A 17,604-nucleotide genomic window follows, 5' to 3' on the forward strand; every position below is an offset into this window, starting at 1 on the left:
ATATGATGTCGTCTGACACTGCAAGCTATACGAGCATAACTGCGCCACTTGGCAGGACTATAGATACCAGTATTGAATAGACCACAGTAGAAGAATATAAACATGGTCATTGTCCTCTGTAGAACTATGGCGTTAATCGCACGAGTAAGAGACTAAATTCTGACACACAAAGGACTATGGTAATTAGGGTTATGTTAGTGTAGTAGTTTGCTAGTGTAGTATGCTATACTAAGCAGTACCAAAAACACTTGGTTCTCGCAAACCTGGGCCTAGGGTTTCAGGCTGTCCCTAGTTTCACCTTACAAGATATTTTCTTATCTCTATCTACTGGCATCATTAATTAATGTTTTATTCTATTTTATAGAGGTGGAACATGGCAATCAATGGGGGTGGGGCACACAGATATTTAATCTGGGACTTGTGGTATCCACAGCATTGGAAAAATAACTTTCCTTTATCATCTCTGCCAAACAGCGGGACTATAAGCGACTACTGAGCCCAGCTGCAATAATGGAGGCTTAATTCATTAATTATTTATTAAAAAAAGCATAACAACCAAAGCCCCTATAACCGAATTTAGACCATGAGGTAGCATTGTGGTCTGGATGCATTATCATCCTTCTATATCAGACATAAAGAAGACTAATCCAGCACTTTAATGTTACAATATTATTGTGACTGTGGCCATTTTTGCCCCCTCCATGACTATAGATTGCTAGGGGCTAGTTGGGGCCCGGACAAAAACATGGAACCAGTTTAACAGACTTTCAGAGAAATAAACGCACCCAGAAGTGTACAGTGAAACGCATATTGGAACGCACAACACGGAAGTGAACAATGGAACGCATGTTGGAAGGCAAAACACGGAAGCAAACCGTGGAACGCAGACCTTGGACATCATTTGGAACGCACACACCGGAAGTGGCTGTAAGCGTTCCGGGTGGTAATTTCCGCTCGTTGTCTGTGCTGTGGAGCAGAGGAGAGGAGGTGCTGGAGGTGAGAGCCGGGTATTACCGGTAACTACAGCTTATCACGTCATGGCTGGAGGTAACTGACACCAGGGGGCGCCATACTATAGGAGTCAGTGCAGGACTAGGGGGTATACACCCCAAGGGGACAACATTTTACTGTCCACATACCCCTGTATTCATGCTACTATATTTCTATTATACCTGACTTGCCACTGGTGCGCAGTTTCCTGGCGTCCGTACAATTACTGAAAACATGTTCATAAACATAAAATAATTGGGTTATTAACACCCAAAGCAACCAATCAGGTGTCGGCTTTTAGCAGTCCAGCTTAAGTCATACATCTGTTGTCACAACATCATTGCTCTTTGCGCCTGGAGGGATGTTCTATAAAATGTCTGTTAGAACGGCGATACAATTTTATAACGTATTCAAATTCTTTATTAAGGGTTTAAAAAGATCCTTTAAAATAATTAAATTCTTAAAAATAAATTATTCCACGCTTAATAAATAGATGTTTTTATATTCGTCCTCTCTTTTGTTTAATCAGATAATTTCCTACTTATTTAATGCCGACTGGTGATTCAGTCAGGGATATAAAATAATATACTGTAGAAGTGACTTTTTTGGGGAGTTAACTGAATCACAGACACTTTTTATGCAAAAGTTTAGTAAGACATTATAGAATCTGGAGGTGCCAAATAGGACGATCCTAAAGTCACATATTCAGTGTCGCTCACTTCCAGGAGACTTCCTCCTATGTGACAGCTCTTGCGATCACAGAGAAAGGAGGAGAAAGCCCCCAGACAACGAACATGACTCTGACATTGAAGATGGCACGTGGCATGGTGCACGCACATTATTCTTGTGTATTTATAAAGCGCAGACGTATTACACAACATTGAGGGGGATGGGGATAGAGATAACATATAATGACATGAAACAGAAGGTAAAGACGATACTGCCCAAATGAGCTTACAATCTAAGAGGGTCATAAATAAGGTAGTGAAATAACAACTGGTGGTGAGGAACGTGTGTTTCTGTAAGGCAGAAACATTATTAGCCATTGACGACTGGCTGTTCTGGGCAGCTGTCCGTGGTGTTGTACCGTTGGAATGAGAAGGTGAAGGTATGAAACATGAACTAGTCATTGTAGGAATCTGAAAACAGCCAACTGATTGTCTTTCACTGTTTATCTTAAAGGAACCTCCGTCCTCTTCTGCTTCTAAAAGAGGCTTTTGCTTTTGTGCTACACCGGTAGTCTTGCGGTTATCCGTCAGTTTGGAGTAACTGAGCATAGCCCGGTTATTTTTTTTATCAGCATGCTCGTTGCTGGACAGAGTTCCCCATGATCTGCTGTCACCAAGGAGTCCACGGAGATCAACATATGAGGAACGGAGATGGTAACAGCAATGAGTCCAGCAGCTGAACTGAGATGGCAGCGTTCTCCCCAGATAATTTTGCCAGCAGGGTTGGAATTAAGAAGTAGCCGTGTTTAATACTTTGCAATAATAATTAAGAAAACTGTTGGAGGCCAACAGTTATATGATTTATAAAGCCTCTGTAAATTATTGCCCAAACCTTTATCATTTATAAAGACTCTGGAGGTTATTTCCCGCTTACTTCCTGAACCGGACATGCTTATATATATTTTTTTTTTATATAGTTCATTTTTATGCCTGGCTGCTGAGATTGTGCCAGCCAGGACTGGTCTGACTGGTGGTCAGTGGTCTAACACACTCTGCTGGACTCTGTTGGACTCTAAGATCCAGGTGGAGCACCTGGGAAGCAGGTTCTGGGGACAACACTGGATGATATCCAGTACATTTTCTAAACAACCCTGTCCTTAGTGTGATGAATTTCCTTGGGACCACCTTGTAATTTCCTTGCTGCCTTCTCAAATGTTTAACTGTTTTATATTTGTGAGCAGATGATTTATGTGTGAGCTATGGCAAAGAGCTGATCTAATTTGCACCCATCTCTAGCTGCAGTCCGCATGCCCAAAGTGCGGGAGGTACTATATAAAGCATACTTTTCACAAACCTGAGTGGTTCTCTCTAACTAGTTTGTTCTTTCTTATCTCTCTGTAGAATAATAAAGACTGCAAAGACTAATAGTGTGACAAGTCACCAGATGTTATCTAGTTCGAAAAAGCAAGCACGAAGCAACAAGTCCCCTATGGTGGACTCGACTATCTCCGTGAAGATGGAAGAGGACTGTGCTCAGATTTCAGGAACAATCCTTAGTATGACTCTGGAGATCATCCACACAGTCACTGGAGGGGTGAGGGACTTTGGGGATATTATCATGACTGTGTTTTTCCTAGAACTGAAACCAACAGACCAATGACTACTGATGAGGGGGTTGTGATTCTGTGACAGATATAAGTAGACCACAGTCCGGGGTTATGCAGGGCACACCAGTAAACCCACAGTTCAGCCTAATATATTTCCCATTATAAACCATAAATACAATTTATATGGACCTGTTTCTAAGGATTTTGCAATATCAGAGGACAATAATAAAGATATTTTACCATATGTTTGTATTAAACAATCTATGGTGGCCCGCTTTGGGTAGAGGTTCCTGGATGATCCTTTAAGGACAAGCTTGAGCCTTAATAGAGCCAATGAGTTCTGAGTATTTTTACCCATATATGTCACATGCCGAAAAAAAATATATTTAGCGCAGGGTGAGAACGAAGGAGAAACGATTACTCACATGCAGCTTAGGAGAAACTGAATATATGGTCATGCCAAAAGGAAGAGACCAATAGAGAAGATTTGAAGAAAAGGGGATATTCTGGTAGGGTGCCAAGGATGCGGGAGAAAGGAAATGTTTGGGTTGAATTAAAAACACCATGGGGATATTGGGTAATGGATATTTTAGGTAGACAGGAGGTAAGCAGGTGAAGGGGAAATGTTTGGGTAGAGGTGGGGGAGGTTAGAAGAAGGGATGACTTTCTGGTAGAGGTCAGGTAACAGGGGAGATGCTGAGCTAGATTGTAGTGTGACAAGATGAAGGGGAGAACTTTGGTAGTGATGAGAGGACCACCTTTCCTAGTGAGAAGATAGTCAAGGAGATGTTGAGCTATAAGAGATCAGGTGATCAAGAGACCAGGAGATAAGCAGATGATCAAGTGGGTGGAGATGCAGCTTCTCATGTGAGGTAAGGGCGTATTAAGGGACATTTGAGGTATGTGGGTAGAGAATAAAGGAGAACATGAGAATGTTAGATTTGAGGAGAGATATTAGGAGAGCAGGAGTGATGGAGGTGTTTGAGTAGAGTCACGAGCAGGTAAAAAATAGATATTCGGAGTGACCTTGGAAAACTAAGATGTTTGTATACATGGGAAAAGGAAAATAAATGTAGAGTGGAAATAAACAAGAAGTTGGGATAGCTAGGTAGAATAGACAGATTGACGATGTTGAAGAGGGTAGATAGATCATGAAGATTCAATTTCAGATATTTGTCAGGTAGTAGGGGATGGTATTATTTCAGGAGAAATTGGGATATTCAGATAGTCGAGAGTACATAAAAAGCAAATTTTTTGTTGCAGTGGATTGGGAGTTAAGAGGAATGGAATGTTTGGGTCGGAAATGGCATGGTCAGCTGACTTGTTTCTGCCCATAAAGGATATTTTGTAAACCATAGCATCTGGGGAATCTCCATAGATACTGATGACTTTTTTTTCCTTATAGCCTTCTGACCTAATGTGTGTCACTATGGTACCTTACATTGAAATGTTTGTACCAAGAGAAGGAGAGATCTTTGGCTTCAGGAAAGGTGTTATATTGTAGTGTCTTCAGGAGAAAGGAGTACCTATTGTGGTTTGCGAAGGGTCCATCAAGATAGTGGATTCATTTTGCACAGAAAAATGGAGAAATCTAATTTCAGCGCATGCAGAGACCAAAGCAATGTGTTATGTGTGAACTGTCAGGGAACTTAATGTGTAGAGGTTTGTTGGATAGTGATAGACAAGGAAAGTAGATACGCAAAATGTTCTTTCAACAACAGATATGGTATAGCCTCATATGGTAGGGGACCTATTTGGGATAGACATAAGATATCCTAACTCTGAGAGCTATGGATCAATTAAGATCTGCAATTTTTAGGCATAAAATTGGGTAGACTAGATGGGCCGTGTGGTCCTTATCTACTGTAAAATTCTGTTCCCATGTTTGGGTACATTGAGAGCCCAAGATCTAGACATTGTGATATTTTATGAGAATCTTGAAGCAAAGGTTTCTCTCAATTTATAGGACTATGTTATTGTGAAGAAGTCAGGTGAGGACCATATCTCAGAAGGATTCAGCAGGACCAAGAGCTCTATCAAAGTGTCTCCACCTCACTCACTGATACATGGGGAAAATAATGACCAGAAGGTCCTGGACCTCACCAACAAGATCATTCAGCTGCTGACTGGAGAGGTGACTGCTGGGAATGGGACATTATACAGTAACACCAGGGAATATGTCTTGATGATGACTGTATCATTGTGTGTGTCAGGTGGCTGTTGATTTTTTCGACGAGTGGGAACATCTAGAGGGGCATGATCATCATGAGAGTTCGCAACGCCTCAAATTACTGGGTAAGAGTACATTATGTCACAGTTTTCTTTCTCGATCCCTCCTATGTTGTAAAGGTAACACAATTGCACCAATAATATATCTATATAATAAATACATGTGATGTCTGAATTTATCCTGGAGCTGGGTGCTGAGTTATGGTTGTGAATCCCCAACCCGACGACCGTCACCAGTACTACTTTATACGGTATGTTGGATATAGCTCGGAGCTCCAGTGGTGCAGCCTGTAGGTAGACCGTCACCAGTACATTTATATGTGACTGTACTTTAGTTACATTAATGGTCTTACAATTATATTTACTTTTCCTATAAAGCTATGTAATGGAGCTTGCACTAGCAAATGCTTTCCTAAATAACCCATTTAACCAGGTCCACAATGGTCTGTGTGCAGTGTATTATCCAATTGTAGCAGCGCTGAACTAAATGGGTCATGTTGATTCATGTTCCTTGCTTCCTACCACTCCAAGGAAGGGCGGCTCCTTGTGATTGCTGCATCCTTCAGTTCCCTCTGTCCGGCCCATCAAACACATCACTGTAACCTTGATGGTCTTCCATCAAGGTTCTATCTAAAAGAGTTTGTTCCAAAAAGTAATCCCACCACATCTGCCCCACCTATGGTGGCCTTAGAGCTTCTACTGTTTTTCTTCTTTCCCTGCTGTGTCTCTCCGTTTTTTTTATGCATACGACGACTACATTTCTCGATGATCGACTCTTAGGGCTAGATTTACTAAACGGCGGGTTTGAAAAAGTGGGGATGTTGCCTATAGCAACCAATCAGATTCTAGCTGTCATTTTGTAGAAGGTACTAAATAAATGAAAGCTAGAATCTGATTGGTTGCTATAGGCAACATCCCCACTTTTTCAAACCCGCAGCTTAGTAAATCTGGCCCTTAGACTTATCCATTAACTGATCCAGCTGCTTTATCTGTTCAAAAACTTCTGCTGATAATGAGAAACTATATATGAAATATCATATACATACACAATGCCATATACATACACTCACGCACACAATGCCATATACACACACACGCACACATGCACAATGCCATATACATACATACAGCCATACACACACATACTGTCATATACACACAATTCCATATATATATACACTGTGCCAGGCTATAACACCCCCAGTTCCTTGTACTTAACTTCTGACAGACACTGGCAAAACTTGCAGAAACAGGAAAGGAAGCCTCATCTGCCGATAGCTCCGTGGCCGCGCTCTGAAATGACAGGCAGCCTGGCAGCAGTCCGATTTGTTGCCTTGCTGTCTGCCTCCATTAGTGCACTGACAGGGCAGTGCCGATTAGCTCCGCCCCCTCTCCCTGATTAGCCCCACCCCCTCCCATCCCTGCCTGGCCGGGTGAATGGGAAAAAAAAATTAATAAAAAAATAAGTTTGTGGTCTGCAGTGCGGGCCCGGGCACCAGTAATTAGTACCCACTCTCCCCCCCCCCCTAATCTCTCTGCGCCCCTGGTCATAGGAAGTGTATTGCGGGCTGTAAGTTGCATCTTTCTGTTTATTAAAGCAGTTCAGATAAAGCACTGCCTCTGCAAAATCTTGCAGGCAAAACTGGGTACACACTACAGGTTTTTCACCTGATTATCTTGTCAATCACACGATAAACGACCATTTGGGCAGATATCTCATTGCTGTGTACGCTCCCACGATTATGTTTTATTGTACCAAAGCACATCGTATATGTTGATTTAATGTTATAAGCGGACTAAAAATCACTATCAACGATGAAACGATGTCGGGCAAATGAGGAAGTGTGTACGCACTCGCTACCAGCACTGTGTACGCACTCACTACCAGCACTGTGTACGCACTCGCTACCAGCACTGTGTACGCACTCGCTACCAGCACTGTGTACGCACTCGCTACCAGCACTGTGTACGCACTCGCTACCAGCACTGTGTACGCACTCGCTACCAGCACTGTGTGCGCACTCGCTACCAGCACTGTGTACGCACTCACTACCAGCACTGTGTACGCACTCACTACCAGCACTGTGTACGCACTCGCTACCAGCACTGTGTACGCACTCGCTACCAGCACTGTGTACGCACTCGCTACCAGCACTGTGTACGCACTCGCTACCAGCACTGTGTACGCACTCGCTACCAGCACTGTGTACGCACTCGCTACCAGCACTGTGTACGCACTCGCTACCAGCACTGTGTGCGCACTCGCTACCAGCACTGTGTACGCACTCACTACCAGCACTGTGTACGCACTCACTACCAGCACTGTGTACGCACTCGCTACCAGCACTGTGTACGCACTCGCTACCAGCACTGTGTACGCACTCGCTACCAGCACTGTGTACGCACTCGCTACCAGCACTGTGTACGCACTCGCTACCAGCACTGTGTACGCACTCACTACCAGCACTGTGTACGCACTCGCTACCAGCACTGTGTACGCACTCGCTACCAGCACTGTGTACGCACTCGCTACCAGCACTGTGTACGCACTCGCTACCAGCACTGTGTACGCACTCACTACCAGCACTGTGTACGCACTCACTACCAGCACTGTGTACGCACTCACTACCAGCACTGTGTACGCACTCACTACCAGCACTGTGTACACACTCACTACCAGCACTGTGTACGCACTCACTACCAGCAGTGTAGGCAGATCTCTGTAGAGTGTACAAAGTCACAGTCATCAGCAGATGGTTATGACAGATGGAGAGCACAGACCTGAAGGTAAATCGTGTAGGTGTGTACACATTAATCTGCATGATCATCAGGGCATTCGGTTGGTGAAATCGTTACAGAAGTTGCATCTGAAGTAATTTTCTGTAGTGTGTACCCAGCTTAATTGTATTTATCATCATTTGCATTGCAGCTGGATTGTTTACTTTTAAAATATTTATCAGATTACAGTGCAGACCCCGGATCTCTGGGGCCTTTACAGTGCAGACCCCAAATCTCTGGGGCTTTTACAGTGTAGACCCCAGATCCCTGATGGCTTTACAGTGCAGACCCCAGATCTGCGGTGGCTTTATAGTGCATACCTCAGTTAAATCTAAATTCATGTAAGTACATTGTATTGTACTAGATAGGCTAATTAATGAAACGGTGATCTGTAGGTATCTATATACCATGCTTATAATGTAATGAGATTTTTTTTTACATCAATCCCAGTAACGAAATCTCTGAAAAAAACTCTTCTTTACAGTTTTTGTATGTTTCCAACAGGTTCGGGCAATAGAAACCTGCACTGTATTAAGCAAGAGCAGGGAGGAGACTACAACCAAAACCTAAACTACTTATCTAGAAACTTCACAGATGTAGGAGTCCAAACCAATTTTGACCCTAAGGAGGAGTCGGTGTCTGATGAAGACGGGAATCTCACAGATACTTATACTTCTGCCGATCAGTCACAGTACATAACTACTCGTGTCAAAGAGGAGCTAGTGTCCTACGAAGAGGGAAACCTCACAGACACATATACACCGACGGATAACGCACAGATAGATTATATTATCACCTATATTAAAGAAGAAGACGAATCATGCGATGAGGAGAATCTAACCGATAACGATGTGTACACCCCTAGAGAGTATGCCTCCATCTGCAAAAGAGCGGGTGAAAAGAACATGACGGTAATGTACACCGGAACAGATAAAAAATGTAATAAATCTGCTTCCACCTCTCATCGCCAGTTCCTGGAAGACACCAAACTGATGCACAGCTTTGCCAAATGCGAGAAATGTTTCACCTGTAATAAACACCAGAGGATTCAGATTAGAGAAAAGCCGTTTGCCTGCTCCACGTGCGGAAAGTTCTTCACGACCAACTCGAATCTCGTGACCCACCAGAGAATTCACACTGGGGAGAAGCCGTTTTCTTGCTCAGAATGTGGGAAATGTTTTACCAGCAGCTCGGACCTTGTCAAACATAAGATCATTCACACCGGAGAGAAGCCGTTCCCCTGTTCCCTGTGTGGGAAATGTTTCACCAACAAGTCAAATCTTATTAAACACCAGAGAATTCACACAGGAGAAAGGCCGTATTCCTGCCCGGAGTGCGGGAAGAGGTTCACTAGTACGTCACATCTAGTTACACATCGTAGAACTCACACAGGGGAGAAGCCGTATCCTTGTCCCGTTTGTGGGAAATTTTTTAGCAGTAAGTCTCATCTAGTCGAGCATCAGAGGATTCACACAGGAGAGAAGCCATTTACTTGTAGGGAATGTGGGAAATGTTTTACACAAAAAAGTAATCTGAATAATCATTTCAGAATTCACTCCAGAGAAAAAAATGTTACTTATCACTAACGGCAGGAACACATTCTTGGTGCATGAATAGCCAGTGGAATGTTTTATAGCTCCGGCTGCATTGGAGCACAGTAGTTTTTATTTTTGCTTTCCCCAATTATTCCAATGCGTGGCAGTCAAAATGGCTGTTTCAACAACTGATAAACAAGTTCATACTTGGGTATTCAAAAAAAATCTCGACATTCGAAACCTGGAGTTGAGTGCCGATCCGGCAGCCTGAAACTGACTCTTCCACTCTAGCGGCCCGGTTTGAATCTATGGCCCATTGATCCCAGGACCTGTGCAGCCTTCATATAAGTTAATGGTCTTAAAAACTGTTTTAAAGAATATCTTATCCATTTCTCTGGGGTTTAATGAAAATGGTTTCAACAACTGAAAAACAAGTTCATATTGAATATTCAAAAAATCTCGACCTTCGAAACCTGGAGTTGGGTGCCGACCCGTCATCCTGAAATTAAATCTATGACCCATTGAACCCAGGAACTGTGCAGCCTTAATATAAGTTAACTATTTTATAGAATATCTTATTTGTTACTCTGGGTTTTAATGACGTAAATATAACTTTTCACTGTAATGGGATAAAGGAAACAATTTCTTAGTGAAAAATATTTATTAGACTATAGGGACACTGAAAATCTTGAAGAGACTATGTAATGACGAAACGGATTTTCTTAAACTGTAAATTGTGTATAGTTATGTTACTGTATGATGTACACTTCTGACAAATGATTATAAATAGGACATATTTAGCTCATAGACCGGTCTACGTCGAATCCAAAGCTAAGTAAACATCTTTTTCTATATTGTGTAAGAAATATCCTCTAGAATGCAGAAGAACTCTTTTTTCCTTTCCATTTTGAATAAGTCCTATTTGTAATTTATTGTCCTTACAGGCCAAACATTTTTATTCCTTTCCGTGATGTGAGGCTGCTGGCTGGTTTAAATTGGCACGTCTTTTCTCGACTTGTCATTCACAGACTGACCACTTGGAGGCGACACTATGTAAAGGAATCTCAGCTCTTCTGCTCTCAATAAGCTATTATTCTGGGGGCAAAACACTACGGGCCTGATTCATTAAGGAAAGTAAAACAAAAAAAAAATGAGTAACTTTGCACATGGGCAAAAACCATGTTGCATTGGAGGGGGAGGTAAATTTAAAGTGTGGGGACAGATTAAATAGTTGGGTTAGGGCATGTCCTAGATCAACTTTAAATTTCAGTGTAATAATAAAGCTAGCAAGTATTTGTGCTACATGAAAAAACAGCCAGTATTTAACTTATGTGCAAAATAATAAACTAATATTCACCCCTTGCAGTGTAACGTGGTTTTGACCAGGAGAAAACATACTAATTTTTTTGCCCTACTTTCCTTAATGACTCAGGTCCTACATCTTTCCAAAAATGACTGAGCAATATTATACAGCCATCTCCCCAAGGGAAAATATATCTTATGTCCTTTCGTTACTACAAGATGGTGAGAATTAAAAAAAAAAAAAAATTATGTTCCCTCTTCATTGTTTTATTTATCCTCTAAGCTTCAATAAACTTTTTGTTATTATGGTACTGTTGTTGTTGTTGCAGTTTAAATACTTTGACTGTTCCACCTGTAAGAGTGATCGCACAGTCACAATGTCATGTCATTTAATATTTGGCTCTTATGTAGAGGAGAGGAGGGGCCCACAGTGGATGACAGTTGGTTTATAAATTAGGAAACAATTATATTTGTACCATATTACGTACAGGCCGACTGTCCTAATTCGTGGACCTCAAAAGCTGTTTAGTTTGATGAAAAAGTGCATTGGATCCAGGACTTATCCTGGTTTTGCATGTATAAATGTCGGGAGGTTGGATAGTATTAAAAGGGACATCGTGAGGGCGACTAGTTTTTTTTTTTAAATTCTTTATTTTGGTTGGTCATATAAGCAAATACAGGGAATAAAAGTGTTATTATTGAACAGACGTACAAAAACAGTCAGAACAATTGAATCAACATGTACGTAGAAGCTTATAATGAGACAACCATTTTTACAATTTTATATGCGGTATCAAATTGTATATAACTGTAGTGAAAGTGTGAAATGTGGGAGTGGGGGGAAGGGAATCAGAAAGGAAGTGGGGGGGGGGAGACCACAAAGCAGGTATATGAAAGAGCTCAGGGGGTGGAGAGTGTGTAGACGACTCAAGAAGATAAGGGGGCAAAGCGTATAAGGGAGCTGGACTTACCCCACATGGGTCCTTATCACGGGGCTAATTGTTAGGGGGACGCGAGCTTTCCACAAACTGCCAAGGAGCCCAAACCTGGTTAAAAACATGGCCTCTATCATGGAGGTAATAGGTAATCTGTTCCATGGCTGCGACATGCCAGATTTGTTTTTTGAGGGCTGTTAGAGAGGGGGGGGACGTTTTTTTCCAGTTTAGCGCGATAAGGGATTTAGCCGCTGTCAGTATATGTGAGGCTAGTTTTTTGGAAAATTTGTCAAGTTCTGGAGGAGGATAGCATAGTAGAAAGACCCAGGGGTCCTTTGCGACGGGAGCCTCAAATAGAGAGTTTAGAATGCCACAAACCACATCCCAGAAGGAGGAGATAGTTGGGCAGGTCCACCATATATGGAGCATAGTTCCCCTGTGGCCACAACCCCTCCAACAATAAGGTGAAGAAGAGGGAAACATGCTGTGGAGTCGAGTAGGGGTATAATACCAACGGTAATAGATTTTATAAGAGGTTTCTTTAAGTTTGGTGGATATGGAGCTTTTGGCTATCTCCAGTCTCATGTCGTCCCATGCCTCATCGTCCGGAGGGGGGCCTAGATCCTTTTCCCAATCAGCCTCATGTGCCCTCGGAGTAGGAAGGACAGCAGCAATAAATATACCATAAAGTTGGGATATCAAGCCTCTGTCCCTAGGGTGATTTTTACAAAGATCTTCAAAGGGGGTTAAATCTCTCAAAACACAGGTAGGTGGGAGGGATCGCAAAAAATGACTAATTTGGAAAAACTCAAACGGACTAAGTATGCGGGATGGGGAGTGACGTTGGAGTTCTGCCAGTGGGAGCCAGTTGTTTGCTTTGGAAAAGTCTATCGGGAATTTAAGGCCAGCTTTATTCCAAAGACGAGCTCTCGCGGCGGAGAGTCCAGGAGGGAATACAGGGTTGTGCCAAATGGGGGTTAAGGGGGATAATTGTGTGGTAAGCTTCAGTTTAAAGGAGTAAAAATCCCATAACTTGATGTCAAACTTGATAGTAGGGAGCATTTTAGATGCAGGAGGGCGATGTGCAGGGGAGAGACCCCATAAGGGTGTAAGATAGGGCAAGGTAGTATAAGCCGATTCTATATCGAGCCAGGAAGTGGAGCCTGGGGGGGCATATGAGGTAACAATTTGTGAAAAGTGGGAGGCCAGGTAATATAGTTTAATATCGGGGAGACCTCTGCCGCCAGAAGAGATTGGTCGTTTGAGAATGCTGGCTGAGATCCGTGGGGGTCTGTGATTCCAAACAAAACGGATGAGGGATTTTTGTATGTTAGAAAGGAAGGAGGCAGGAACTGCGACCGGGAGTGTTTGAAAGAGGTATAACCATTTTGGTATAATAGACATTTTGATTGCTATGATCCTGCCCAGCCAGGAGATAATGAGGCGTTTCCAGGAGGTCAGGTCAGAGAGCATCTTAGTGAAAAGGGGAGGGAAGTTTTCAGGAAAGAGGAGGTCATAGCGTGAGGTGAGGAAAACTCCCAAATATTTGATCTTTCTTTTTTGCCACTTAAAATTGAAGGTTGTCTGGAGGAGATCCGTTTCCCGAGGGGAGACATGCAGCAGCATGGCCTCTGATTTTGCATAGTTTATTTTATAACCAGAGGTGATCCCATAGGCTTGGAGAATTTCATAGAGATTGGGGAGGGAGATCGCTGGTTGGGATAGAGAGAGGAGGACGTCATCCGCAAAAAGAGAAATTTTGGAGTTGATGCTACCCACCTGCACCCCCTGAATGTTGGGATTGGATCTAATTTGGGAAGCCAAGGGTTCGATCACCAGAGCGAATATAAGGGGTGATAGGGGGCAACCTTGCCTTGTGCCGTTTTGGATCAAGATCGGGTCTGAGGGTATACCATTAATCAAAACTTTGGCACGGGGAGTCGTATATAATGCCAGGACGCCAGTGAGGAAGCTGCCAGCAAATCCAAAGGCCTCAAGGGTGGCCCTCATAAAGTCCCAGGAGATCCTATCAAATGCTTTTTCAGCATCGAGAGAGAGCATAATAGTTGGGGAGCTCCTTGAGTTGACAACGTGGATAATGTCAATGGCTCTTCTGGTATTATCTCTCGCCTGGCGTCCCGGGATAAACCCCACCTGGTCATAATGGATAAGGGAAGGGAGGATTTGGTTTAAACGATTCGCCAGAATTTTGGCATATATTTTCAAGTCAAGGTTAAGAAGGGAGATTGGTCTGTAACTTGCACAGTGGAGGGGGTCCTTCCCTTCTTTGGGGATTACTACAATTCTAGCTTCGAGCATTTCAGGGGGGAAGGAGTCTCCCTGAAGAACATTGTTGTAAAGGGAGCGCAGGTGGGGAGCAAGCAAGCCCGAAAACTTCTTATAATAAGCGGCCGTGAAGCCATCGGGGCCTGGGGCTTTGCCTTTTTTTTGCCCTTTAATGGTTTGCTGGATTTCCTCTATCGAGATCTCCTCATTGAGATGTTCAAGAGCTTGGTGGGGTAATTTCGGAAGTTTGGAGTTGGCTAGAAATTCTGAGATCAGAGTGGCATTGGATTGTTGTGTTGGGGAGGTGGGGGAGGGTGGGAGGTTATACAATTCTGTGTAATATTGTTGGAAGGATTTTCTGATGGCCGCAGGATCGTAGAGAAGCTGGTTGTGGGAGTTACGGATCGAGACAATATTATTATTCGTCCTAGCGGTGCGGAGACGTGATGCCAGAATTTTATCTGCTTTGTCTCCTTTCTCATAGAAAGTTTGGCGAAGCCATTTGAGTCGCTTGGCAACTTGTTTGGAGAGAAGGAGATCCAGTTGAGCTTTTGTTTTATGTAAGGCCACTAACGTGGCAGGGTCAAAGGTCATCTTATGTTGGGTTTCTAAATCATGGAGTTGGAGTGAGAGTTTATTGATATTGGAGAGGGTTTCTTTTTTATTCCTGGAGGCCATGCTGAGCAGATGTCCCCTCATGACCGCTTTATGCGCCAGCCAGAGAGTAGACTTAGAGATCTCCTGTGAATCATTTAATTCGAAGTAGGTCTCTAGGTGTGATCTAAGCTGGGATACTATGTCTACATTGTGGAGGAGAGATTCGTTAAGGCGCCATGTCATGGGGCGTGGACGAGGTGTGAGGCCAGAAAGATCAATGGAAATGGGGGAGTGGTCAGACCAAATCAGGGGATGGATCCGGGCCTCCTGGAGGTTTAAGGCAAGGTCATGGCTGAGCAGGATCATATCTATGCGGTAATAAGATTGGTGAGGTGAGGAGTAAATTGTGTAGTCTCGAGCTGTTGGGTCTTTTACTCTCCAGGAATCATAAAGAAGCTGGGACTTCATGAGACTGAGGAGAGATTTAGAGGAGAGTGGGTCTGAAATGGGTAGGGCTGCAGCCACAGGGGAAGAGCGGTCGAGAGAGCTATTTAGGACGGTGTTGAAGTCTCCCGCTACTATAAGGTCCCCCTGACGGAGTCGTGTCAACAAAGTATCCAGTTTTGAGAAAAAACGATGTTGGTTTTGGTTAGGGGCATAGATGTTAACCAGGGTACAGAGTTTATTGTTAAGTTTACCTACCAAGATGAGGAACCGACCCTCTTTATCAGCGAGTGAGTCAATGAGTTCAAATGTAAGGTGGCGCGAAAACATAATGGCCACTCCGCGTTTCTTGGCTGAGTGATCGCATGCATGATGAGTGTTAGGGTAAATTTTTGAGCGTAACTCAGGGTGGCAGTTGTGTAGAAAGTGCGTTTCTTGTAGGAAAATTAGATCGCCTGTATGAAGTTTGAGAGTAGCAAAGAGTTTACCGCGCTTCTGGGGGGTGTTAAGGCCCTTTACATTAAAGGAGAGAACTCTAAGACCCATGTGAGGTAAGAAGGAAAAAGATAGAGATAGAGCCCAATGTGTAGGGGGCCGTGGGAAGTCTCAAAAAAGTGACAGGAGGGCACTTGGGGGGTTGTGCAGTACACGGGGGGGTAGGTGAGAAAGTCATATCTGAATGTTTCATGTGGTCGGTTTGAAAAAGGGGAAGGTTGGTGGTGGGAAAAGGAGGGGAAAGGGTAGGAAGTAAGTCACACGGCAAAGTAGGCCGGGACCAGTGGTGCCGACATCTGGAGAGGATACTATGTACTGGGGGAGTACATAGGTCAGCATAGGAGCTAACAGCTCCGGGGGAGCGTGGCGAGGCATCCAGCAGACGCATCGCGCTGGCCAAAGAGAACGGGTCAGAGGGGTGTATCCCTCTGGGTTACCTGAAATAGAGGCTTTGGTAGTGGATTAAATGTGGGTGTTGGGCGAAGCAACCTGGGAGGGGGGTGGGGATAATGAATTTATGCAATATTGTAAGGGGTGGGAGTTGAGGTGAAGTATAGGAGGGGGACGGTAGGGAGTGTAAGAGGAAGAGGGCAAAGGTATAGCGAGGAGTAGAAGTATGGAAGGTATAGCGAAGAGTAGAAATATGGAGCAAGACATATCAGTGTAACCAAACATATTGAAATTAAACAGAGTAGAATAGCACTAAGTGGTATTGTAGTGAAATACTGGAACCATATAACCATATATTTAACAATTACTCATGGAAAAGAGGTATCAGTTGCTAGTGGAGTAAAACAAAGATTGATAACTGATCGGGTGATCTCATGTAACAGCCCTCATTCAAAACAGGTTAGGTGGATAAATAAAGCGGGAAGATTAGGCAGATGACAGCCTGGGCCATCAAGAGGCACCTGTAGTGAGGGTCTGCGACACAAGAGCACCCAGCAAAGATGCTAATAAACAGTACTACTAGCGAGTATAATGCAGCACAGTACAGTGGAAAAAAGGTTAAAGATCTACCAGGAGCTAGGGTCTCCCAGACAATATTAAACAAGATGAACCTAACCATGTAATAATATAGCAAGTGGCATACAAAAACATAACGGGGTTTTAACATGTGAGACGTTACGGAATAAAGTAGTGTTCCTTTGCGAGCCCCTCAAAGTGAGGGGAGACCTCACTAGAGGTGTGGGCCCATTGGTAAGAGAAGAACACAAATTACAGGGAAAACAAAACCTAAGAATGGTAATCAAGTCACGGAAGCTTCATCAGGTGGTGGCGATGATGTCGGCACAGTGGTCCATTCAGCACTGGGAGCTTGACGTGACGGGGGTCTTGCTGTTTTCTGAGGGAGAACGGATGACTCAGAAGGGGTTGGAAGACCGGTAGTAATTCCAAGTTTCGGGAGTAGGGAGTGGGCTTCAGATAGAGTTCTGGCCATTAGCATTGAGCCCTGATGCCAAATCAGGATGCGAAAGGCGAATCCCCAACGGTATTTAATTTGTCGCTGTTGAAGAAGTGTGGTGATAGGCTTAAAGTCTCTCCTTTTGGCTAGGGTGATTGGGGAAAGATCCTGGAAAATTTGAAGGGTAACATTGTCGAAGGTGATGGATTGAAGGCGGCGGACTTCTCTCATGATTTCTTCCTTCGCTGTGAAGTAGTGCATTCTGAGTATGACGTCCCTGGGTTGGGACGGGTCCTGGGAGCGGGGTCTCAGCGCCCTGTGGGCTCTGTCCAG

At 43.7% G+C, this 17,604-nt stretch overlaps 1 protein-coding gene across 1 annotated transcript; it reads left to right on the forward strand.

The window, feature by feature from the left end:
* The first annotated feature begins 944 nt into the window (after positions 1–944).
* On the forward strand, positions 945–11,420 carry LOC142159905 (oocyte zinc finger protein XlCOF7.1-like). The gene is made up of 5 exons (XM_075214767.1): positions 945–996; positions 3,060–3,252; positions 5,232–5,399; positions 5,479–5,560; positions 8,777–11,420. The coding sequence occupies exons 2-5, from the start codon at positions 3,103–3,105 to the stop codon at positions 9,856–9,858; spliced, it is 1,482 nt and encodes a 493-aa protein (XP_075070868.1). The 5' UTR covers positions 945–996; positions 3,060–3,102; the 3' UTR covers positions 9,859–11,420.
* The last annotated feature ends 6,184 nt before the right edge of the window (positions 11,421–17,604 follow it).

This window comes from Mixophyes fleayi, chromosome 6, assembly GCF_038048845.1.
Source record: "Mixophyes fleayi isolate aMixFle1 chromosome 6, aMixFle1.hap1, whole genome shotgun sequence".
Lineage (NCBI taxonomy): Eukaryota > Metazoa > Chordata > Amphibia > Anura > Limnodynastidae > Mixophyes > Mixophyes fleayi.